The sequence below is a fragment of the Crotalus tigris genome, unplaced genomic scaffold, assembly GCF_016545835.1.
Source record: "Crotalus tigris isolate CLP2741 ecotype Arizona unplaced genomic scaffold, ASM1654583v1 scf7180000020992.475769, whole genome shotgun sequence".
Taxonomy (NCBI): Eukaryota; Metazoa; Chordata; class Lepidosauria; order Squamata; family Viperidae; genus Crotalus; species Crotalus tigris.
This window is the reverse complement of record NW_024098302.1, coordinates 338886-362526: the sequence shown is the minus strand read 5'-3', so window position 1 is coordinate 362526 and position 23641 is coordinate 338886. Positions and strand designations below refer to the sequence as shown.

The 23641-nt window shown below is 45.3% G+C and overlaps 1 protein-coding gene across 2 annotated transcripts; it reads left to right on the top strand.

Moving 5' to 3' along the window:
• The first annotated feature begins 4379 nt into the window (after positions 1–4379).
• On the top strand, positions 4380–15598 carry LOC120319914 (zinc finger protein 500-like). Of its 2 annotated transcripts, none has more exons than XM_039369269.1 (4): positions 4380–4707; positions 7195–8096; positions 10101–10185; positions 13195–15598. In XM_039369269.1, the coding sequence occupies exons 2-4, from the start codon at positions 7296–7298 to the stop codon at positions 13725–13727; spliced, it is 1419 nt and encodes a 472-aa protein (XP_039225203.1). In that variant the 5' UTR covers positions 4380–4707; positions 7195–7295; the 3' UTR covers positions 13728–15598. The 2 variants fall into 2 exon arrangements, with proteins under 2 accessions (XP_039225203.1, XP_039225202.1); XM_039369268.1 differs by having other exon boundaries at positions 13192–15598.
• Positions 15599–23641: the final 8043 nt, after the last annotated feature.

The window sequence follows — 23641 nt, the reverse complement described above, 5'->3', positions numbered from 1 at the left end:
GGCTTGGTCCCCGCAGCGCTGCCAAGCCCTCCGGGGGCCGGTGGGCAACCTGAGCGGGAAAATTTGCCTCGGGCAACGCCTAGAGTGGGATCGTGGGGAAGGCGCTGGGCGAAAAGGAGGGGAGACCTAAGGAGCAGGTCTCTCTGTAGGCTCCCCAGGGGACTCCGAGTTGCTTCTTTCAGGCCAGCCTACCTGGCAGGGGTGTTGTAGGAGGGTCGAAGGAGTAGAGGTAGACCTGGGCTTACAACAGTTCCTTTAGTGACTGTTCAGAGTTACAACGGCACTGAAAAAAAGCGTCTGGTGACCGTTTTTCACACTTATAACCATTGCAGCATCCACTTGGTCATGTGATCAAAATTCATGAAGCTTAGCAACTGACTCAGATTTATGATGGTCCGCAGTGTCTCGGGCTCACATGATCCCCTTTTGCGACCTTCTGACAAGCAAAGTCAGTGGGGAAGGCAGATTCACTTAACAACCAGGTTACTGACTTAGCAATTGCAGTGATTCACTTAACAACGGTGGCAAAAAAAGGTCGTAAGACGGGGCAAAACTCAACAAATCTCTCGCTCAGCAATGGAAATTTGGGGCTCCACTGTGGTCGTAAGCCGAGGACTACCTGCGGATCACAAATTCCTTTCTTGATTTGTAGGCTTCATTGTTTTAGCTCATATCCTTACTTCATTATTCTGTTCATGAAATTTTATTGTACAGGCAACCCTTGACTTATGGCCAGAATTTCCATTGCTAAGCAGAGCGATTAAATGAATCGCACCTAATTTGACAACATTTTTTGGGGTGGGGGCACAATTGTGAAGTGAACCACTGAAGTTGTTAAACAGATCATACAATCCTTAAGCCAGGGGTAGGCAACCTTGGCTCTTTTATGACCCATGGACTTCAACTCCCAGAATTCCTGAGCCAACCTGGCTCAGCTTGGAAACCTCTCCCTTTCCCCTCAGCATGGCCGGCTCAGGAATTCTGGGAGTTGAAGTCCACGAGTCATAAAAGAGCCAAGGTAGCCTACCCCTAGGCTACATAAATAACACTTAGAATAGCCCTTAGACCAGGGGTGGGTAACCTTGGCTCTTTTATGACTTGTGGACTTCAACTCCCAGAATTCCTGAGCCAGCATGGCTCAGCTTGGAAACCTCTCCCTTTCCCCTCAGCATGGCTGGCTCAGGAATTCTGGGAATTGAAGTCCACGAGTCATAAAAGAGCCAAGGTTGCCGGCAATGTTGGAAGAAGGAATCTTTGCCTACTTTGCAAGAATGGTTTCTTAAAGTTTCTTATTTGGCGGAAATGGCAAAGATTTCGGCTTTTTTGAAAGATCAATCGCAAGAGAAGTATCTCTTGGTATGGAAAAGATGGATAGATTTTATACAATATAAGTTGGATATAAAAAAATATTATTTAGTTTTTGAATAACTTATATTTAAAGTTTAAGATTTCTGTTTCTTTTTTTCTCTCTTGTTTTTTTTTATATATACTGTTGTCAATTATTTTATAATTTGTGTAATTAATGTATTCGGATATGTTCATGGAATATATGTGTTTTAAGATTTTTTTTTAATTTTAACTAAGCATGTATTCAGCTCTGGGAAGGTTGGGGGAGGTAGGGGAGGGTCGGGGAAGGGAACTTTTTTTTGTAAAATTTAAAAAAATTTCAATAAAAAAAAAAGAGCCAAGGTTGCCTACCTCTGCTTTAAGCGAATGGCTTCCCCTGTAGGCATTGCTTGCTGGAAGCTGGCTGGGAACTTCTCTGATGGCAAGCACATGAACCCGGAACTCTGCAACCATCATAAATATGAACCAGTTCCTTTAGTGACTGTTCAGAGTTACAACTGCACTGAAAAAAAAAGCAACTGGTGGCCTTTTTTTCACATAGCCATTGCAGCATCCCCTGGGTCATGTGACCAGTAGAACAATTTGTTTACTGAGCATTCGAAGTTACAATGGCCCTGAAATTAGTGACTTTGTGACCACTTGGTCACATGATCAAAATTTGCGTGCCTGGCAACTAGCTCAATATTTATGATGATCGCAGTGCCCCGGAATCTCGTGTGGTCCCTTTTTTGCCACCTTCTGACAAGCAAAGTCAGTGAGGAAGTCAGATTCGCTTAACAACCACATTACTAACTGAACAACGGCAATGGTTGACTTAACAACCGCAGCAAGAAGGGTCGTAAAATGAGGCAAGGCTCGCTTAACAAGTGTCTCACTTAGCAACATAAATGTTGGGCTCAGTTATGGTCGTGAGTCGAGGACTAACTGTATTTTGGAGCCGTGGTGAGGCATGGGGAAGAAGCTGAATTAGGAGGGGGAGGATCCGGATTCTCACCCCTAGAAATATGAAACTCCCTGAGAGGAAGGGTTTGTGTGTGTTTCGGAAACATTTTTTTTTCATGCCAGCCTACCCTACAAGATTGTTGTAGGGTTCAAATGCAGGGAGAGCTACATTTGATTGTGCTTTCTTGTTCAATATTTTGGAAGGAAGGCAGGGTGGGGCACAGGGAAGGGGCTGTGCTAGGAGAAGGGAGACCCAGATTCTCATTCCACTTCCCCCCCCCAAGATATGGAAGCTTCCCAAGGGGGGATTCGCTGAACTATTTTTCTTTCCGTCCAGTCTACCCTGCAAGATTATTGTAGGGATCAAACTTAGGGAAACCCACACATCTGATTGCTCTTTTGCATTCAGTATTTTGGGAAAGGTCCGGGGAATAGAATAGAATAGAATAGAATAGAATGGAATGGAATGGAATGGAATGGAATAGAAGGAATGAAATGGAATAGAATAGAATAGAATAGAATAGAATAGAATAGAATAGAATAGAATAGAATGAAGGGAGATGGAATGGAATGGAATAGAATAGAAATAGAATAGAATAGAATAGAATAGAATAGAATAGAATAGAATAGAATAGAATAGAATAGAATAGAGATGGAATGGAATGGAATGGAATGGAATGGAATAGAATAGAATAGAATAGAATAGAATAGAATAGAATAGAATAGAATAGAATAGAATAGAATAGAATAGAATAGAGATGGAATGGAATGGAATGGAATAGAATAGAATAGAATAGAATAGAATAGAATAGAATAGAATAGAATAGAATAGAATGAAGGGAGATGGAATGGAATGGAATAGAATAGAAATAGAATAGAATAGAATAGAATAGAATAGAATAGAATAGAATAGAATAGAATAGAATAGAATGAAGGGAGATGGAATGGAATAGAATAGAATGGAATGGAATGGAATGGAATGGAATGGAATGAAGAGAGATGGAATGGAATGGAATGGAATAGAATAGAATAGAATAGAATAGAATAGAATAGAATAGAATAGAATAGAATAGGAGATGGAATGGAATAGAATAGAATAGAATAGAATAGAATAGAATAGAATAGAATAGAATAGAATAGAATAGAATATGGAGAATTCCACCCAGTTTCTTTGAGGAATCCTTGACCAAGGAAAGCAAAGGTTTTCCTAAGGTACAGATAGTGGGATGCATCCGGCCACATGGGACCTCAGTGAATTAACGGGCGCCTAGTTGAAGAGGGATGGTTGCCATCTCCGGGGCATGGCGTGTGTGCCCACAGAGAGGGCTCTGAGTGCCGCCTCTGGCACACGTGCCATAGGTTTGCCACCACTGCCCTATACTATGGTTGTCCGTTTACTTAGATTTTTGTTTTGGGCGAATCTGAGTTACTGTGAGCCGAACCCATTTGTACTATTAGTTCCTGGTTCAATCCAGAATGCAAGTCCCCAAAATGTCTTGATTTAGTAACCAGGTTAAATGATGCACAAATGCAGGCAAGCCGTTTCCATATTTCTTGCACTGAGGAATTAAGAGGCCTTCCACAGCTGCAAAATGCAAATTGTCAAACCGTGTTCCTGAGTTTCCTGATGTACATCTTGGAATCAAGCATCCCTCATCCACAGTCACGAAAAGCTTCCCAGGAATATATGTCGGGCTGGGGCTGGCCTCCTTGCCACAGTTCCACCTGCATTATATAGCAGTTAATGACCGCTTCACCGTGATCACATTGGGGTGGTTTGCTAAAACATATTCAATCTTAAACTATGGTTTACAAACCACTGATCATACCAATCAATGCATGGAGCAGTGTTTCTCAGCTTCAACAAGTTTATGCTGTATGGACTTCATTTCCCAGAATTCCCTAGCCAGCTGGCTGGGAATTCTGGGAAAGGAAGTCCACATAGCTTAAACTTACTAAAGCTGAGAAATATTACTATGGAGTAATACAAGCCAGGTCTTTCGGTGGATTTTGACCCAATGACGCTCTCTCTACCAAACATATCTAGTGTCTTCAGTTGGCATGGGAAAAACAAGAGCCCCAATCAATCAATCAAATCGGAGGTGCCTCGCAGAGGACGTATTAAACCCGGCCTTGCCCCAGGCAATCTCCCAAACCTATTTCCCCAAATCTTTTCTCTCTCTCTTTTCCCATTAACATGTGAATGGCATCCCCCATCCCCAGGGTTTTGGGTAAGGTCGCGCCCAGGTTTTCCCCACCTCCCAAAAAGGGGCGGGGCCAGAGAAAAGGAAGGGGTCGTGCAAAAGTTTAAGACGGGCAGGGCTCAATTCGCACCCAGATCTGGCATCGTGCAAATAGAAAGAGGACGCCGCCCGCCCTCCAGTTTTCCTTCCCACTCAGCTGCAACCGGGAGCGGAGGTGAACTTGGGGAGCAAACGTGGTTTGTGCAAATGATCATCGTCGCTTTCTCTGGGCTTGGGAGGGCTGCTTGCGGGACTCATCGCCACCCTTTATTTGGATGCGTTTTATTTTATGCTTGCTATTCCTTTCCGTTTATCAATATCCAGGCCAAGGAAAGAAGCATGGCGTGATAAAACCCTTCCATGGCTCGGGGCAGTCTATCTTTAAAAATACCTTTTTTTTTTTTTTTTTTACTTTTTGCCAGCGTGCCTCGAAGGGGTTCCCCGCCGGATTGCCCGCCCGTCCGTGCCACGATCTGGGATTTCACGCGTGGAAAATTGGGCTAGAAAGTTAAATCTGGTTGGAATTGGGTTTGAGTCCGGCCCGGGAGGAGAAGAAGAGCAACATCGCTTTGAATAGCAAAGTGGGCGGCATATTAATTTCATAATTCTATAAATATTGCAGTAACGTTTCTATGAAATCCCTAGGCGAGGTTTGCAAGAAATAGTGGTAACATGCATTAAGACGCCCCCCGCCCCGCGTGGTTGGATTAGGGCCCTTTCGTATCCGGCCTCCCTCCATCCACATCGAGGCGGCCTCCGATTAAGAAGGGAACCCGTGTCCTTCCCTTTTTTAAAAGCAGTTTCTTTTGTGTGGATCACTCGTAGGATCACGTAGCAAGGAGTTTCGTAGGCTGCCGCTGCCTATTTAATGCCGGCTGGCGGCAAGTACAAATTCTGCGGCTTGGCCCTAGCCGCGTTTACACGTGCTTTACTCCATTAACTCAGTTCCCTGGGCTGTAAAATCGGGTCAGCCAGACCCGCTGGGTTTGAGCGAGTGGCAGGCGAAAAGAGAACAGGCAAAAGTGGTATACTATAGCCTTAGTGTTACCACCAATTAATTTAATTTAAACCATGACTACATCAAGTAAGTTTTATCTTCTGTAAGCCTAATCATTGGGAACCTCTGCAACTTGAGTACGGTATAAAATATAAATCCAGTTAATGATGGCTTATAACGCTATATTTAATTATTATGCCATAATCTTTCCTGGCAAGTAATTTGCCTTTTTAAAATGCCCTCTGTTATTAAATTGGGAGGGGGGCACATTTTTGCAGATAAGATTGAAAGATTTAAAACCCAAGTTCCTGCAAAGTATGATAAATGTTTGGATGACCTAATAAAGATCTTCCCTAAATTGTTTGTGTGTGTGCATCTGCAAGGATAAGAATGGGATAAGCCCAGTGGTGGGATTCAACCCAGTTCACACCAGTTCGGTAGCTAATTTTTTGTTGCCCAGGCCCAGAATGGACTTCCGGAAGCAAACATACACACAGCCACAGTTGTTCACATATTTGAACCCCACCACTTGTAAAAGGTCTCCTGCCTGAGCAGGGGGTTGGACTAGAAGACCTCTAAGGTCCCTTCCAACTGTTATTCTGATAACACACCCTGCCCTGTGGCTGACTGCTTTCCAATCTAAATCTATTTAAAAGGGGAAAGACAGCCTTTTGTCTTGCTAAATAGTTCCTCTCTTACCAGGTTTCTCCACCTTTAACGAATACAAATACTTTACAAATGGTTTTAGCCTGGATTAACTGCACCTGGTGGTAGTGGAGCCTCAGGGGAGAGGTTGAAATGCTAATCCTGAAACTGATTGGGTTCAAGAGAGGATATGTTGCCAGCCTTAGCCCACACTCCCTTCCTTGGAGCTGAAGAAATTACCTGTCTTTGGGGAAAGGATGAAACCGCCCCAAATAGGTTGGGCATTTTAAAAATTAATATTTTTGATTCTGCCTTCTGATGAGATTCCTTTTACTTGGGAGGATCAAACTGAGGAGTGAGATTACATATCTGGCACACGGTTTTGAGAAGCCTATCAGTCACTTGGGTGCATAAAATGAAATTAAAGTTAAATACAGTATATTTTAATAAACAAAACAATTATTGTAATAGTGTGTTCCTGCATTGAGCAAGGGGTGGCTCCTTAGTCAATAACCTAAACTAGTGTGTCTCAAGCTTGGCAACTTTAAGACCTGTGGACTTCAACTCCCAGAATCCCTCAGAGCTGTTCTGGCTGGGGAATTCTGGGAATTGAAGTCTACACCTTAAAGCAGGGGGCTTCAAACGTGGCCCTTTTATGACTTGTGGACTTCAACTCCCAGAATTCCTCAGCCAGGCACACTGGCTGAGGAATTCTGGGAGTTGAAGTCCACAAGTCATAAAAGGGCCACGTTTGAAGACCCCTGCCTTAAAGTGAAGGCCATACATGTAAGATCACACCCGTTCAAGTATCCAGGGTTGAGAAACACTGCTCCATCCAACACCTTCATTTTGGTCCTGATGTGAATCCCATTGCTTTTTTTGATTCGATGGCAAAGCGAACCATTTCAGAAGAATCCTTTGCAAATTTGACTTTGTGGTTTCCTTGCAAGTGTTTTTCAATCCTTCAAAAATCTGCAAAAGATCATCATATTTTCCTTCTTCCTTTTCTTTTTTTTTTAGCTGCCAAGCCCTCCAAACTTTTGTGAGGCAGCCAGAATAGAAGTTCTTCGCTCCGTCTGCACTCCGGTTGCTTCGGCGGCCGCCATTTTGAAAGGTTCTTTATGATGAGGGCAAAGCTGCAGAAAAGGGACCTCCGTCTCAAACTGGAAAACAAGATGGAGCTAGCCAAGAAAGGAGGGCTACGGGACGGCACTCCAAGTTTGCAAGCTGAGGGGGGCCTAGGAGCAGGCCCCCAGCCCTCTCTCGCCCCCCCAGCTGGAGGGATGGGGGGATCCCTGGAGATGCCCCACCAGCAAGAGGACCAGAGCATGCTTAATCTGTGGGAAACGCAGTACCAGGAGTTCCTGAGGGACACTTTTTCCGAGAAGCAGTTGCTGGAGGATCTCACCCTTTGGGAGGATCCTCAGGCCTTCCTGACCTCCTTTGAGAAAGTCGCCACGGCTTGCCGCTGGCCGAAAAAAGAATGGGTGACGCGGCTGCTGCCAGCTCTCAGCGAGGAGTCCGAGAAGGCTTTCGTCGCCCTGTCCGCCGAGGACCGGGAAGACTACTGGAAGGTGAAATCGGCCGTGCTGCGCCGAGAAGCCGCCATCAGGGAGAAGCGACGTCAAGCGTTCCGCCGGTTCTGCTTTCAAGAAGCCCAGAGCCCCCGCCAAGTCCTCGCTCGGCTCCGGGACCTCTTCTGCCAATGGCTGCGAGCCGAGAGGAGCAGCAAAGAACAGATCCTGGAGCTCCTGCTTCTGGAGCAATTCCTGAATATCCTGCCCCGGGAAATGCAGAACTGGGTCAAGGAACGCATCCCGGACACGTGCCTGGAAGCTGTGGGTCTGGCTGAGGAGTTTCTGAGACGGCTCCAAACGCCCGAACGGAGGGGAGAGCAGATGAAGAAGCCCTCTTTGCCTCTGGTTGGTTGTTGGAAATGCTATAGAGATAATAATAGTAAAGTTGGAAGGGACCTTGGAGGTCATCTAGTCCAACCCCCCTGCTTAGGCAGGAAACCCTATACCATAGGTCTGCAACCTGTGGCTCTGGAGCCGCATGTGGCTCTTTGAGCAATCCCCTGTGGCTCCCAGCCTCCTCTGCCATTTGCAGAGAGAGATAGAGACAGAGAGAGGCACTTGTGCTTCCCTGCTTCTCTCTCTCTGTGTGTTTGTGTGTAAAAAAGAGAGTGGACTCAAGGTGTTCTCCGAGGAGCTCAAAAGCTTATTGGGCAAGGCTCCTCCCTTTGCTACGTCTCTGCAGGAAGCAGGAAGGGCAGGAGAGAGCTAGCTAGACCAGCTCTGATGACTCAGGAATTCTGGGAGTTGAAGTCCATGAGTCATAAAAGAGCCCAGGTTGCCTACACCTGAGCTAGCCCAATAAGAATGTGTGTCAGCTGGTTGGAGAACAGCTTGAAGCCAGCTTGCCAGGTGAGCAGAAGATCGGAGAGAGGGAGAGAAAGAGAGGGAGAGAGAGAGAGACCCTTTTGACATCTAAAATGAAGATAACACTGCATATATCAGTGTTTCCCAACCTTGACAATTTTAAGGCATGTGGACTGCAACTCCCAGAATTCTGGGAGTTGCAGTCCACATGCCTTAAAATTGTCAAGGTTGAGAAACACTGGCTTATATCCTTTTTTTACCTTTATCTTCATTTGTTATATCAGTGTTATCTTCCTTTTAGATATCAAAAGGCTTTTGCGGCTCCCGGTGTTTTGTTTTCGGTGGGAAACGGATCCAAGTGGCTCTTTGAGTGTTTTGGGTTGCCTACCCCTGCTCTATACCATTTCAGCCAAATGGCTGTCCAGTCTTAATGATAATTGGGACCTGCAACCCCGTTGCTAAGCAACGTGGTCCTTAAGCGAGACATCGCCAGACCGTGATGGGTTTTTGACCTCCTTTCTGCCCCTGTTGTGAAGGGAGGCTTCTTATTGTTTGTGAAAACTTCCCAACGTGAATTTTTCTGAAGTGTTACCGTTCTAATATTATAGCAATAGCCCTTAGTTCAGGGGTAGGCAACCTTGGCTCTTTTATGACTCGTGGACTTCAACTCCCAGAATTCCTGAGCCAGCCGTGCTGAGGGGAAAGGGAGAGGTTTCCAAGCTGAGCCATGGCTGGCTCAGGAATTCTGGGAGTTGAAGTCCACGAGTCATAAAAGCCAAGGTTGCCTACCCCTGACTTAGACTTATATCCTGCTTCACAGTGCGCTACAGCTATCTCTGAGCAATCTACAGTGTTGCCATTTTGCCACACACCATTACCACCACCCCCCCAACAATCAAACCTTGAGTCAGGATCAAACTCCAAACAGGAGTTCACCTGTAATACTGCCTAAATAAAGGGTATACACAGACGCGTTTCGGTAGCATAATGTGCCACTAACGGCTCATTATGCTACCGAAACGCGTCTGTGTATACCCTTTATTTAGGCAAAAGAGCATTCATAAATCAGTGGTGGCGAACCTATGGCACGGATGCCAGAAGCAGCACTCAGAGCCCTCTCTGTGGGCACGCGTGCCATCGCCCCAGTCCTAGGCCTTCACCTGGGTTTTATAAAACCTTTTCTCTTTAGGCCTCCGCCACCGTATGCAAAAAAAAAAAAAAGGTTCAATCAGTCAATTTCAACTTCTCGCGGGGAAAAAAAAAGATCTTGCAAAGTTGGAAATGATTGATTGAACTTTTTAGTCCCACCCAGTCTGCCATTACCACTGCAGCCATGCCCATCCAGTTGGCCATGCCCACCCAATGGGCCACACCCAGCCAATGGACCACACCCACCCGGCACTCAACGATGCATAAGTGGGTTTTGGGTTGCAGTTTGGGCACTCGGTCTCTAAAACATTTGCCATCAGTGTCATGTCAACAATTTTGGAATCAATGTGGATATTTTAGTGGCATCTGATTTCTCTCCCCCCCCCTCCCTTTTAGGAGCCAGAAACACCAGAGGCTAAACCAGAGGTGGCATCAACACGGAGACCAGCCAGCGCAGACAGTCAGCAGCAGCCTTATCCCTGTAAGAAACTTTTTATTACTATTTTTTAAAATAGTGGAAAACTTCTTTTTTTTTCAATCATGAACTATAGTGACTGGAAGTTGCTGGGGCTAATATGTGTTTTAAATAACATTAGGTGCCAGGTTTTGGGAGTTGCGCTCTAAAACAACCATGGGGTGAAGGTGGACTAAAAAAACAAAGCAAACACTGCAGGTTTTTGAAGAGATAACTTTAGCTGGCTTCCTAAAATCAAATTCTGTACACTTTGGCTTTCTGTTTGTGCCTGGGTACGACCTGATGGAGAACACGGCCTGCTGGCAGCACGAGAAAGTACATAAAAATTAAAATATTGTTCAAGTGAATGGTGAGGAAGCTTGATCAGCTGTTTCGGGACTTCAGATTTGACGTTCACCTTTGTCGGGCAGTCCAGACAGGAAATCCACAGCATGAATATTAACACTCCTTTTATTTTAAGGTTACCGTAATTGAATCTTGCAAGGCTGAAAACCCATCTTCCCCTACCTTCTTTTTACTTTAGGGAGAGGATCCCTTCTGTAACGCTTTCCACACCCCCATTTCTTCTCTTATCTGATCGTTGTCTAGGTCAGGGCTTTTCAACCAGTGGTACGGGTACCACCTGTGGTACATTGGCACCTGGCAGGTGGTACACGACCATCCTAGAAAAGTGGTAGTGGGGGGGGGGAATGAGCTGAACCAGTGACAGCACCGCACGAGCCTGAGCGAGAGATGGCTGGAGCTGCAGGGCTATCAGGGCCCAGCAGAAGCGCCAGGATCAGCACCAGGCTCCAGCTGGAGCTCGGCGCTAATCCTGGCGCTTCTGCTGAGCCCTGAAGAAGCACCAATCAGTTAGAAAGAGGCACTGATCCTGGCGCTTCTGCTGAGCCCAGAAGAAGCGCCGATCAGCTGGAATGTTGCAGCATCTCCAGGGTCTTGTGATTTATATTCAGATGCTTGGCAACTGATACATATTTATGATGGTCGTATTGTCCCAGGGTCATGTGAAGTGACCAAAACCTGATGCAACCGTCCAGCAGACAGGGGGAATAAAAACCAAACACTCCCCCCCCCCACCTCCGCTGCTAATCCTCAACAGAAATGCTCACAACAATGAAAACCTCGGACAGGAGGAAGAGCGCCCCTGAGTGGGCAGGCAGGTGTCTTGCTCGGCTGTGGCTTGGGGGGCACTTTTTCCAGTACCACTTTAACTTCGAACAGTCACTAAGTGAACTGTTGTAAGTCGAGGACTACCTGTACTTTATCACTTTTTTTCTTTTTTTGTGTGTGTGTGTGTGTGGTCATCAAGTTTTTGACACCTTGCTAGGCGACTGGTGGTACTCGGATGTTGCCATATCCAAAAAGTGGTACAATGGGTGAAAAGGTCTAGGCCAGTGTTTCTCAACCTTGGCAACTTTAAGAGGCATGGACTTCAACTCCCAGAATTCCCCAGCCGGCCTGGTTGAAGTTGAAGTTCGCGCCTCTTAAAGTTGCCAAGATGGAGAAAAACTGCTAAGCTGCAATTAATCCCAAGGTGATTTTTTTTTTCCACAAGGCAACTGGACTCTCTTTATTTTTCTTTAAAGACCTTGCGCTTCTCTTTTGAAGCTTCTTCAAAAAAAGAATGCAAATGTCCAGCTGTCTGCAAGGAGTCTAAATCCTTCCATTCCCCCCACCATCCAGTCAGAGCTGAAGAAGTTTCTTGGATGAGAAGCAAAACGTCTTCAAAGAAAAAAAAGAAAGTCCAGTTGCCTCTTGAAAAAGCATCTTTGGGATAACTATGACCCAGATGACTGAAAACCTCTATAGACACTAAGCTGCCATTCTCCCTCCTGTCTCCCAAGGTTATTCTCTCATCCCATGACACCCTGTTGAAATTCAGCCTTTCATACAGGTGGTCCTCGACTTACGACCACAAGTGAGCCCAAAATTTCTGCCGCTAAGCGAGACAGCAGCTAAGATAACTTTGCCCCATTTTACGACCTCTCTCACCACAGTTGTCAAGTAAACCACTGCATCAAGTTAGTAATAGTTGCTAAGTGAATCTGGCCTCCCCAATGATTTCACTCAGCAGAAAGGGGATCGCATGACGCCGAGACACTGCAACCGTCATAAGTACGAATCAGTTGCCAAGCTGACGCTGACTTTTGATCGTGTGACCATGCTACGACGGTTGTAAGTGTGAGAAACGCTCATCAGTCCCTTTTTTCAATGCCGTTGCAACTTTGGTCACTACATCCGGGTCCCCAACCCCCTGACTGTTGTGGTTCCTCGTCAGCCCATGGACCTGGCAGCTGAGTCCGGGGAATCAGAGGAGGAGGGGGGGCCTGGAGTGACATCAGAGTCAGAGGAAGGCTCTGAGGAGCTCCAAGACTTAACAGTCTGACGAGGAGCCTGGCCCCTCTATTCGCACTCAGGCTGAGACACAGCTGGGAGTCTGAGGGGGATAGAGATGAATCGCAGCTGGGAGATACCCAGGATGCACGAAAACGCCAGCAAGAAAAGAGAGTAGGACAGAGGAATGCAATGGGGCGGCTCGAAAGGCAAAGGAGAAGGCATTAGGAAGCCAGGCCTTGGCTGCATAATAAAAGGGAAGGTGTGGGAGGTGCTGGTTGCCAAAGGCAACTGTTCGGGTTAAGAATCAAGTTGCGATGAACTGTATTTGTTTTCCTCAGGTCTGTGACTAATAAAAGGGGTTTGGGTTTGTCCTGCGGTTTCTGCCTGCTTGATTTGAAGAGGTTTTCTCCTTCTGAACGTCACAAGGCGCTCAAATAGGCTGGGACAGAACACTGACCAAGAACCGGCACCAGTCTGTGGCATGCCACAAACCGGTCCACACAAACAAGCGAAGCCCCATCTGCAGGATGCAGGCAACATGCGAACCCCACGTTCAGTCTGTGGAAAAACCTCTCTCCACAGAACCAGTCCCTGGTGCCCAAAAGGTTGGGGGCCACTTGCCGTCCGTAAGTCGAGGATTACCTTTCCTGAGAATATTCCTACTCTTCCTTTCAGCAGGTTACAAGGAGCCCAACGGGAGCAAGAAGAAAAAAATCCAGTGGGCCTATTACGGAGACGTGAAACTCCGAGCGGTATTTCCTGGGAGAGCCAATGCTTGCCGTTGGAAGCAAGGAAGAATCGACACCGTCTCACCGTGCCGTTATTCCAAAAGGCTGCGGAAGAGCCACCCGCCCATCCAGGTGGAGATGCTGTCTTCGACTCCCCGCAAGGTGAAACCTAAGCTGAAAGAGCAGCCACCTCCTGTGCCGCAGACCCCCAAGGACCAGATCAAGCACTGCGAGGACTGTGGTAAAAATTTCAACGGAACGGCGAGTTTCCTCCGCCACCGTATACGACACACGGGGGAGAAGCGCTACGAGTGCTGTTTCTGCGGGAGAGGGTTCTGCTGGCGGTCTGACCTGGTCCGCCACGAATGCCAACACACCGGCAAGAAGCCGCACGAGTGCTCCTTCTGCGGAGAAGGCTTCGACCGCAAGTGGTTACGGGTAAAACATCAGCAGACCCACCTGCAAAGCAAGCCGAATCTTTGACCAGCGGGAAGATGCACAGCAACAAGAAGAGGAAAAAAACATATTTTTTTTTTCTGCAGCTTTGAATTCAAACAGGCAATAGTACCTCATCCACTTTTTTTAGCATTACCTTTCTCGGAAATAAAAATGGTGTAAGGCAGTGGTTCTCAACCTTTTCTAGTGCCGCAACCCCATAATACATTTCCCCATGTTATGGTGACCCCCAACCACTTATACATCACTGGGTGCCAGGGGCGTGGCCAAAGAAAAGGGGGAAAAATGGCAGACAGCCTTGTTTGGCGACCCCCGTGAAATGGTCGTTCGACCCCAAATGGGGTCCCGACCCACAGGTTGAGAACCACTGGTGTAAGGGAAAAGCAGGCCAGAAACCAGCATCTCTGATGAGGGTTTGGTAATAATCTCCCTCTTACTTGGGAGAATTTTGAAATGTCCTGAGATTTCAGGTGTCCGATATATTTTTCGGGCAGAAACTGGAGGCTGCATTTAATCTCAGAGCTGCCAATATCTGTTGGCAGCTGGTCGCAGATCCCTGGTTTGAAATTTTTATCCCATGCGAAGGTGGCCATCTTGTTTTTTAAAAAATGTTTTTTAATGAGCCAGCTTTTCATTAAAAAAAAAGAGAGAGAGAGCAAACGAAACTTCCCAATTGCTTTTGTGCTCATAGCTTTATTGGCAAAAATGACGACTAGAACGGTCGATCTGCTTCCCGGGTTTGGCGTGAGATTTAAGAAAACCTTGGGGACTCTTTTTGCGGTTTAATGAGAAATATACAGCTGGTCTTTGACTTACGACGAGAATTACAGTGCCACATCGTGCTGGTTGTTAAGCAGCTGGAAACTGGTCATAAATTGAGGACTGCCTCTATATTCTGTTCTCTCTGCTTTCCGGATGAATAATGCTTCTTGTGTAAAATACTTGGTTTCACACGTAGTGATCTTGAGAATGTATACATACTAGGAAACCAACTTATTTGCAATTTACTGATTGAATAAATTGCTGCCTAATAACCAAAGGAAAGAGATAGTCATTAATCCTATTAATAGGATTAGCAATTTTTCGTCCCAGTCTTTTATCCCCTGTACATTTTAACATTTTAACTTTCATCTCCCCAAATGGCTACCCGGCGTGGCTTATGGGCTTTGGGGAACTGAAACCTACCTGCCCAGGGCCAGGGATAGATTAAAGGGCAGCAAAGCAGAGGTTTAAAGGTGTGAAGCTCTTTAGATATATTAAAATCTCAATATGATATAGGAATCTCACAACACTGGTTGCGGTTTCCTCTTTTAGACATGACAAGTACCTGTCTGGCCTCAGTTTTTCGTAACGCTGGTAGCCCTGTCCAGCCTTTGCAGAAGTCTCAAAAAAAGAAAGAAATGTACAGTATGGTAAGAATCCAGGTCACAAAGATGGGAGACATTTTATAAATATTCTCCTGGCATGCCTTGTAATGTGACAAGAAAACAAGCGCCTTCTAAATGCTCAAGTCCTGCTCGGATCTTAAAGAAAATTACAATGTATGTGAATGGGGGAGAGGATCTGTTTCCAGAATTTATACTGTTGGCCAGGGGTCTTTACAATTGGCCCTTTTATGACTTGTGGACCAACTCCCAGAATTCCTCAGCCAGGAGTTGAAGACCACAAGTCATAAAAGGGCCAAGTTTGGAAGACCCCTGCTGTTGGTTGGTGTTGGACAAAATTGTATTTTTCTCTGTGTTTTATAATTAGCCTCTTGGTGTTAATTGTTTCTGGTTTCCACTCAGTCAACTGCATTAAATTGCTATATATGCGGGCTCTTCTCTGAGACAGTAGTGCATTTTGAGTTTGTTGATTAACCGTTTTTCAGCTTTCGTGCTATTTTACAAGGTTTTTTTTCAACAGCTAAAGTATCGGCTGATAATTTCATCATGTTGTAGATAAATAGAGCTGATTTGTTATCCTAAAAGTTAAAATAAATTTTTAAAAATATCTTCCAGGAGACTTGTGGACAAATTATTTTATTTTACTAAGATTTTGTTTGGTCAGCGAGATAACAACATTGAAAAGTTTTTTTTTCCACCTTTTGTCTTGATTGCTAGGTCCAACTTTGGTTGGGGTTTGTACTATGGAACAGAGAAGACTCTAGAAAGAGTACAGAGAAGAGCAACAAAGATGATCAGGGGATTGGAGGCCAAAGCATATAAGGAATGGTTGCTGGAATTGGGTATGTCTAGTTTAATGAAGAGAAGGACGAGGGGGGACATGATAGCAGTGTTCCAATATCTCAGGGGCTGCCCCAAAGAAGAGGGAGCCAAGCTATTCTCCAAGGCACCTGAAGGCAGGACAAGAAGCAACGGGTGGAAACTAATCCAGGAGAGAAGCAACCTAGAACTAAGGAGAAACTTCCTGACAGTTAGAACAATTAACCAGTGGAACAACCTGCCTCCAGAAGCAGTGAATGCTCCAACACTGGAAGTTTTTAAGAAGAGACGGGGCAGTCATTTGTCTGAAATAGTATAGGGTTTCCTGCCTGAGCAGGGGGTTGGACTAGATGACCTCCAAGGTCCGTTTCAACTTTATTATTATTAAAAGGATATTTTTTAAAAAAATTACAGAATAATAACAGTTGGAAGGAACCTTGAAGGTCAATCAACCAATCAATCAGAATAAGCATACCGTTTCAGACAAGTGACTGCCCAGTCTCTTCTTAAAATCCTCCAGTAATGAAGCACCCAAATGTCTGAAGCCAATGTGTTCCACAGGTTAATTGTCATCACTGTTAGGAAGTTCCTCCATAGTTCCAGGTTGCTTCTCTCTTTGATTAGTTTTCATCCATTGTTTCTCGTCCTGCCCACAGGTTCCTTGGTAAATAAGTTGACCCCCTGCTCTTTGTGGCACCCCCTTAAATATTGGAATACTGCTATCATGTCACCCCTAGTCCTTCTTTTCTCTAGAAGTCAAACCCAAATCCTGCAACTGAGGACCCAGATTGTTGGGGGCAATGTAAATATATATATATATACATTGCTTACTGGTGTACACCACTTAGAGCAGTGGTTCTCAACCTTTCTAATGCCGCGACCCCATAATACAGTTCCCCGTGTTGTGGTGACCCCCAACCACTTATACATCACCGGGTGCCAGGGGCGTGGCCAAAGAAAAGGGGGAAAAATGGCGGACAGCCTTGTTTGGCGACCCCCATGAATGGTCGTTCGACCCCAAATGGGGTCCCGACCCACAGGTTGAGAACCACTGGCTTAGAGAGTGCTTGCACTTAAAGCGGTATATCAGTCTCATAAATAAATAAACAAATAAATAAACTGTTCTTCATATGTTTTAGTCTCCAGGCCTTTAATCATCTTAGTTGCTCTTCTTTGCACTTTTTCCAAAGTCTCAACATCCTTTTTTGTAATGTGGTGACCAAAACTGGATTCTAGCATTCCAGGTATGACCTTACTAAGGCTTTATAAAGCAGTACTAATACTTCATGTGATTTTGATTCTATGCCTCTGTTTATATAACCAAGGATTGTATTCACTTTTTTGGCTGCTGCCGCACACAGCTGGTTCATGTTTAACTGATCGTACACTAGGCTCCACAGTCCCTCTCCCTGTTACTGTTTTTGAGCCATGTTTCACCTCGTCTGTACTTGTACCTTTGGTTTTTTTCTGCCTAGGTGTAAAACCTTGCTTTTCTCACATTAAATTTCTCATGTTGGAGATCTTTTTGGATCCCGAGCTTGTCTTCTGGGATGTTGGCTATTCCTACCAGCTTAGTGTCATCTGCCAATTTGATGAGTTCCCCTTCTATTTCCTCATCTAAGTCATTTATGAAGATGTTGTATTGGGCTTAAGATGGAACCTAGTAGTACCTCACTGCTTACTTCCCTCCATGTGGATGTAGTACTATTGAGGACTACTCGTTGAGTACTGTTTGTCAGCCAGCTATAAATCCATCTGGTGGTGATGTTGTCTCTCCCACATTTTTCTAGTTTACCAAGAAATAGGTTGTGATCACCTCAGATGGGGACTGCAGCCAAGGAATTAAAAGACGCTTGCTCCTGGGGAGGAAAGCTATGGCAAATCTAGACAACATACTAAAAAGCAGAGACATCACCCTGCCAACAAAAGTGCGTATAGTCCAGGCCATGGTTTTCCCAGTTGCAATGTATGGCTGTGAAAGCTGGACCATAAGAAAGGCTGAGTGACAAAGAATTGAGGCCTTTGAACTATGGTGCTGGAGAAGACTCCTGCGAGTCCCTGGACTGCAAGGCGATCAAACCGGTCAGTCCTAAGAGATCAACCCTGACTGCTCTTTAGAAGGCCAGATCCTGAAGTTGAAACTCAAATACTTTGGCCACCTAATGAGAAGGAAGGACTCACTGGAGAAGAGCCTAATGCTGGGAAAGATGGAGGGCAATAGAAGAAGGGGACGACAGAGAATGAGGTGGCTGAATGGAGTCACTGAAGCAGTAGGTGTGAGCTTAAATGGACTCCAGAGATGGTAGAGGACAGGGGGGCCTGGAGGAACATTGTCCATGGGGTCGCGATGGGTCGGACACGACTTCACAATTAACAACAGCAAGGTTGTGATCTACTTTGTTGAAGGTGTGGTCTACTAATTTAGTCACTTTGTCAAAGAATAAAATAAGATTGGTTTGCCATGATCTGTTTTTAATAAATCCATGCTGGCTTTTAGTTATAACTTTATTTGTTTCTAGATGTTCGCAGATATCTTTTTTGATTATCTTCTCCAGTATCTTCCCACGTATTGATTGTTAGGCTGATTGGTCTACAGTTTCCTGCATCTGTTTTTTTCCCCCTTTTTTTGAAGATTGGAATCACATCAGCTGTTTTCCAATCCTCAGGTTAATTCCTCAGTGTTCCAAGATTTTTGAGAGATATGATACAATGGTTCTGGAGATAATATCTGCCAGCTCCTTTAGAACGCTGGGGTTGTTAGTTGTCTGACTATCTGTTGCCATCTAGTGGGCATTGTGGCCTGGTTAAATAAAAGCCAGCAGGAGAAGGGGGTAGTAAAATAACATTCAAGACAATGGCTATGATCAAAGTCTCACCACCTTTTTAAAAAAGCATGCACTATATTTTTAAAAAGGTGGAATTTTTAGTGGATGATTGCCATTATGGTTTGGCATGTGGTCTCATGACAAAAAGGCATAAGAACTAAGATTCTGGAAAAGGTCTTGATCTGCGGTAGGCAACCTTGGCTCTTTTATGACTCATGGACTTCAACTCCCAGAATTCCTGAGCCAGCCATGCTGAGGGGAAAGGGAGGTTTCCAAGCTGAGCCATGCTAGCTCAGGAATTCTGGGAGTTGAAGAAAGCTGAGACTTCGAGGCACTGAGGTTGCATTAGATATAATTGGTACATGCAGATGTTTGTGAGAATGAAAATAAAATAAAATTTATGCTAAACAAAACCCATGTGTTTCTCTTGCTTTGTATGCTGTGTTCTTAAAAACTCCATTGCTGACTAGCCTGAATAAAAAAAGAGTTGCTTTCATTTTTCTTGTCAACACTGATGAAACTTCATAACCATAATGGATTTTTACACAATAACAGTGTTGGAAGGGACCTTGGAGGTCATCTAGTCCAACCCCCTGCTCAGGCAGGAACCCTACACCATTTCAGACAAGTGGCTGTCCAGTCTCTTCTTAAAAACGTCCAGTGTTGGAGCATTCACCACTTCTGGAGGCAGGTTGTTCCACTGATTAATTGTTCTCACTGTCAGGAAGTTTCTCCTTAGTTCTAGGTTGCTTCTCTCCTTGATCAGTTTCCATCCATTGCTTCTTGTCCTTCCTTCAGGCGCTTTGGAAAATAGCTTGACTTCTTCTTTGGGGCAGCCCCTGAGATATTGGAACATTGCTAGTTCTTAGTCCCACTGATTTCACTGGACCTGTGAGTGGATCTTAGAGGAAGCTCTTGCAAGATTGATTGGATGGACTGTTTAAATGCTGGCAAGATATGTGTACAGCTTTATACCCTTCAACTTACTGGCATCGATCAATTCCTGAAACTAATATATAACTATTGTGGACTATTCCCCCTATGTGCTAGGTTTTTTGGGGGGGGCGGGGGGGAGTTTCACCCTCTTTTAAAATCCTCCACTGTTTCCCATTCCTTTGTCCACTTTTCTTACCAATCAAGCTAAAAGCCTCAAACTGAGATTTCCTTCATATGTTGATTGGGCTTGTCTGCAGTTTCCTGAGCTTTAAAGGAAAGCCTCTGAATCAAGGTTGGACACTAGATGACCTCCAAGATCCCTTCCAAGTTTTTTTATTATTATTATTACTACTACTACTACTATTATTATTGATCATTGCACAGTCAAACAGATGTTCAGACTGGATCTGGCATTTTGTCTACCTATTGAGTTCTTCCCAAGAACCTGGGATAGGCAGATGTGATGGTATTACAGATATCGCCGCAGGATGGAAGCAGTTCCTAATAAGGCTGCTTTTTGCAATTGATTGATGGCAAATTATTATTATTACTATTATTATTGTTGTTGTTATTGTTATTATTATATGGGTGACAGGATTTTGCTTAGTTTTTTTGACAGATGCCAACAGAACGCTTGTTTCAAGACTCTGTGACCACAGTTGATACAAGACATGAACCCTGAATGTGATTTGATTTGTGTAGCTTCAGCGCCCTGCGGGAAGTAACTTAGAACATAGACTTACAGAGTTGGAAGAGACCTTGGAAGTCTTCTAGTCCAACCCACTACTCAGGCAGGAGACCTCTGTACCATTTCAGACAAATGGTAGAAGTAAGTCATTCTGTTTTTGCAAATCACAACTTGCAGTTTAGCCCCATTGTGAGAACTAATTAATTCAACTTTCTTTAAGAAGTATTTCTCAAAGGTGGCGCCTGCGTGCACTTCAACTCCCAGAATTCCCCAGCCAGCTTTCAGATCCAAGGAAGGAAGTTGGTTTATTTTCCTCCCCCTCCCTATAAATAAAGTAGCTAACCAACTAACTCTCATGGTGTAAAGCAGAGTTTCTTGAACTGGCAACTTTAAGATGTATGGACCTCAACTCCCAGGATTCCCCAGCCAGCTTTCAGATCCAAGGAAGAAAGCTGGTTTATTTTCCTCCCCCTCCCTATAAATAAAGTAACTAACCAACTAACTCTCATGGTGTAAAGCAGAGTTTCTTGAACTGGCAACTTTAAGATGTATGGACCTCAACTCCCAAGATTCCCCAGCCAGCCTTCAGATCCAAGAGGGAAAAAAATGGACGTTTTTTTTTTCTCCTCCCAATAAATTAACCAACTGACTCTCACAGTGTAGAGCAGCATTTCTCAACCTTGGCAATTTTAAAATGGATGGGCTTCAATGTCTAGAATTCGCCAGCCAACCATCAGACCCAAGGAAGGATTCTGGATTTATTTTCCCCTTCTAAATTAAAAGAAAACCCTTCCATATTGCAAAACAGTAAGGTGACCAACCGTCCTCCTTTTGGGAGGACAGTCCTCCTTTTTTGAGTTCTGTCCTCCCTCAAAAAGTGTCCTCCTAAATGTCCTCCTTTTCCATATACCGTCCTCCTTTTGGGAGGACAGTCCTCCTTTTGTGAGTTCTGTCCTCCCTCGAAAATGTCCTCCTAAATGTCCTCTTTTTCTATATTTGAAGACTTATCTGCAGGGCTTTTTTTTCCTCATAGAATGCCCAGAAGGCGTTCCGGGACCTTTTTTTGATGGTTTTTTTTCAACTTTTGCCTGAGCTGTGCTACTCCCCCTATTGGCTTTCAAAAGCCAATAGGAATTGCTGCTGAGCGCGCCAAAACACCCAGGCGGCAAACTTTGCACGTGCAAGTTGCAGGAACTTTGCACCCCTCACTGCTACCCAACTACACCATCTCTTACTTAGTTTCGCAGATAGCTGGAGGAGACTGGAGCGGTAAGTTTCTCTTGATCTTCCCCGTTTGGTTCTACACGGGGATGCACAGGGCAGGCGGTGGTGCTGGGGGGTGGCTACAGAGTCGGAGCCAGCGCGGCTGGTGCTTTGCGAGCCATGGGGCCGGCTCTACGGGGATGCGCAGGGTGGGCGGTGGTGCTGGGGGCAGCTGGGGGGGGGTGGCTGCAGGGCCGGAGCTGGCGCAGCCAGTGCTTTGCCTTTGCGAGCCATGGGGCCGGCTCTATAGGGATGCACAGGGTGGCCGGTGGTGCTGGGGGGCGGCTCAGGGCCGGAGCTGGCTCGGCTGGTGCTTTGCGAGCCGTGGGGCCGGCTCTCCATGGCAGGGCAGCGGTGCTGGTGGGGCGGCTGTGGGCGGGGGCGCGGCAGGCAGTTGACCTTCCATGGGCTGCGCCAGCTGGTGGTCTACGCAGTGCTGATCTGCGCTGCCACCACCTCACCCTGCGCATCTACATGGCCGTCCTGGAGCACCTGGCTCACAACACCTGCCTCCGCCGCCCACCCCCCCGCGCAGTCCAGCCGGGTAGATTGTTGGACAAGTGAGAAATCGAGATTGAATGTTGATACTCTAGCTGTAGCACTTGCCGTAAAATTCAATATGAAGGATATTTCTTGTTCAGATATTTCCAATATATTGTTAGAAGATGAGACAAAAAAATATTCATTCAATGGAAAAGTACTCATTTAAATAATTAATAGGCATGTAAGCATAATTACCCCCTTTATGGATTACTGCCTTGTCGTGGCGAAGGGGCTTGCGTAACTTAATGCAACTATAAGCTATGCCGTGCAGGGCCACTCAAGACGGACAGGTTATAGCAGAGAGTTCTGACAAAATGTGATCCACTGGAGAAGGAATGGCAAACCACTCCAGTATCTTTGCCATGAAAACCCCATGGACAGTACTAAAAGGCAAAAAGATATGACGCTGGAAGATGAGCCCCTCAGGTCGGAAGGTGTCCAATATGCTACTGGGGAAGAGCAGAGGGCTAGTACTATAGCGCCAGAAAGAATGAAGCGACTGGGCCAAAGCCGAAAGACGCTCAGCTGCGGATATATCTGGTGGTGAAAGGAAAGTCCGATGCTGTAAAGATTTTTTCTCCATAGGAACCTGGAATGTAAGATCCATGAATCAAGGCAAGCTAGACGTAGTCAAAAAAGAGATGACAAGACTGAACATCGACATCTTAGGAATCAGCGAACTAAAATGGATAGGAATGGGTGAATTTAACTCAGATGACCATCAGGTATACTACTGTGGGCAAGAATCCCTCAGAAGAAATGGAGTAGCCTTCATAGTCAATAAAAGAATAGGAAAAGCAATACTGGGATACAATCCCCAAAATGACAGAATGATCTCAATTCGAATCCAAGGCAAACCATTCAATATCACAATAGTCCAAATCTATGCCCCAACCACTGGTGCTGAAGAGGATGAAATTGACCGGTTCTATGAAGCCCTACAGCACCTTATAGAATTAACACCAAAAAATGATGTCCTTATCATCATGGGGGATTGGAATGCTAAGGTAGGAAGCCAAAAGATAACCGGAATAACAGGCAAGTTTGGCCTTGGAGTACAAAATGAAGCAGGGCACAGGCTAATAGAATTTTGTCAAGAGAATACGATGGTCATAACAAACACTCTTTTCCAACAACCCAAGAGACGGCTCTACACATGGACATCACCAGACGGTCAACATAGAAATCAGATTGACTATGTGCTCTGCAGCCAAAGATGGAGAAGCTCTATACAGTCAGTAAAAACAAGACCAGGAGCTGACTGTGGCTCAGATCATGAGCTTCTCGTTGCAAAATTTAGGCTTAAATTGAAAAAAGTAGGGAAAAGCACTAGGCCACTCAGGTATGAACTAAATCATATTCCTGATGAATATACAGTAGAGGTGACAAATAGATTTAAGGAACTGGATCTGATAGACAGAGTGCCTGAAGAACTATGGATGGAAGTTCGCAACATTGTACAAGAGGTAGCAACTAAAACCA

Coding starts and splice junctions, on each gene's coding strand:
- LOC120319914 (XM_039369268.1), top strand. CDS start 7,296: ATGATGAGGGCAAAGCTGCAGAAAAGGGACCTCCGTCTCAAACTGGAA. Junction 8,097..10,100: donor AGAAGCCCTCTTTGCCTCTG/GTTGGTTGTTGG, acceptor CCTCCCTTTTAG/GAGCCAGAAACACCAGAGGC. Junction 10,186..13,191: donor TCAGCAGCAGCCTTATCCCT/GTAAGAAACTTT, acceptor TCTTCCTTTCAG/CAGGTTACAAGGAGCCCAAC.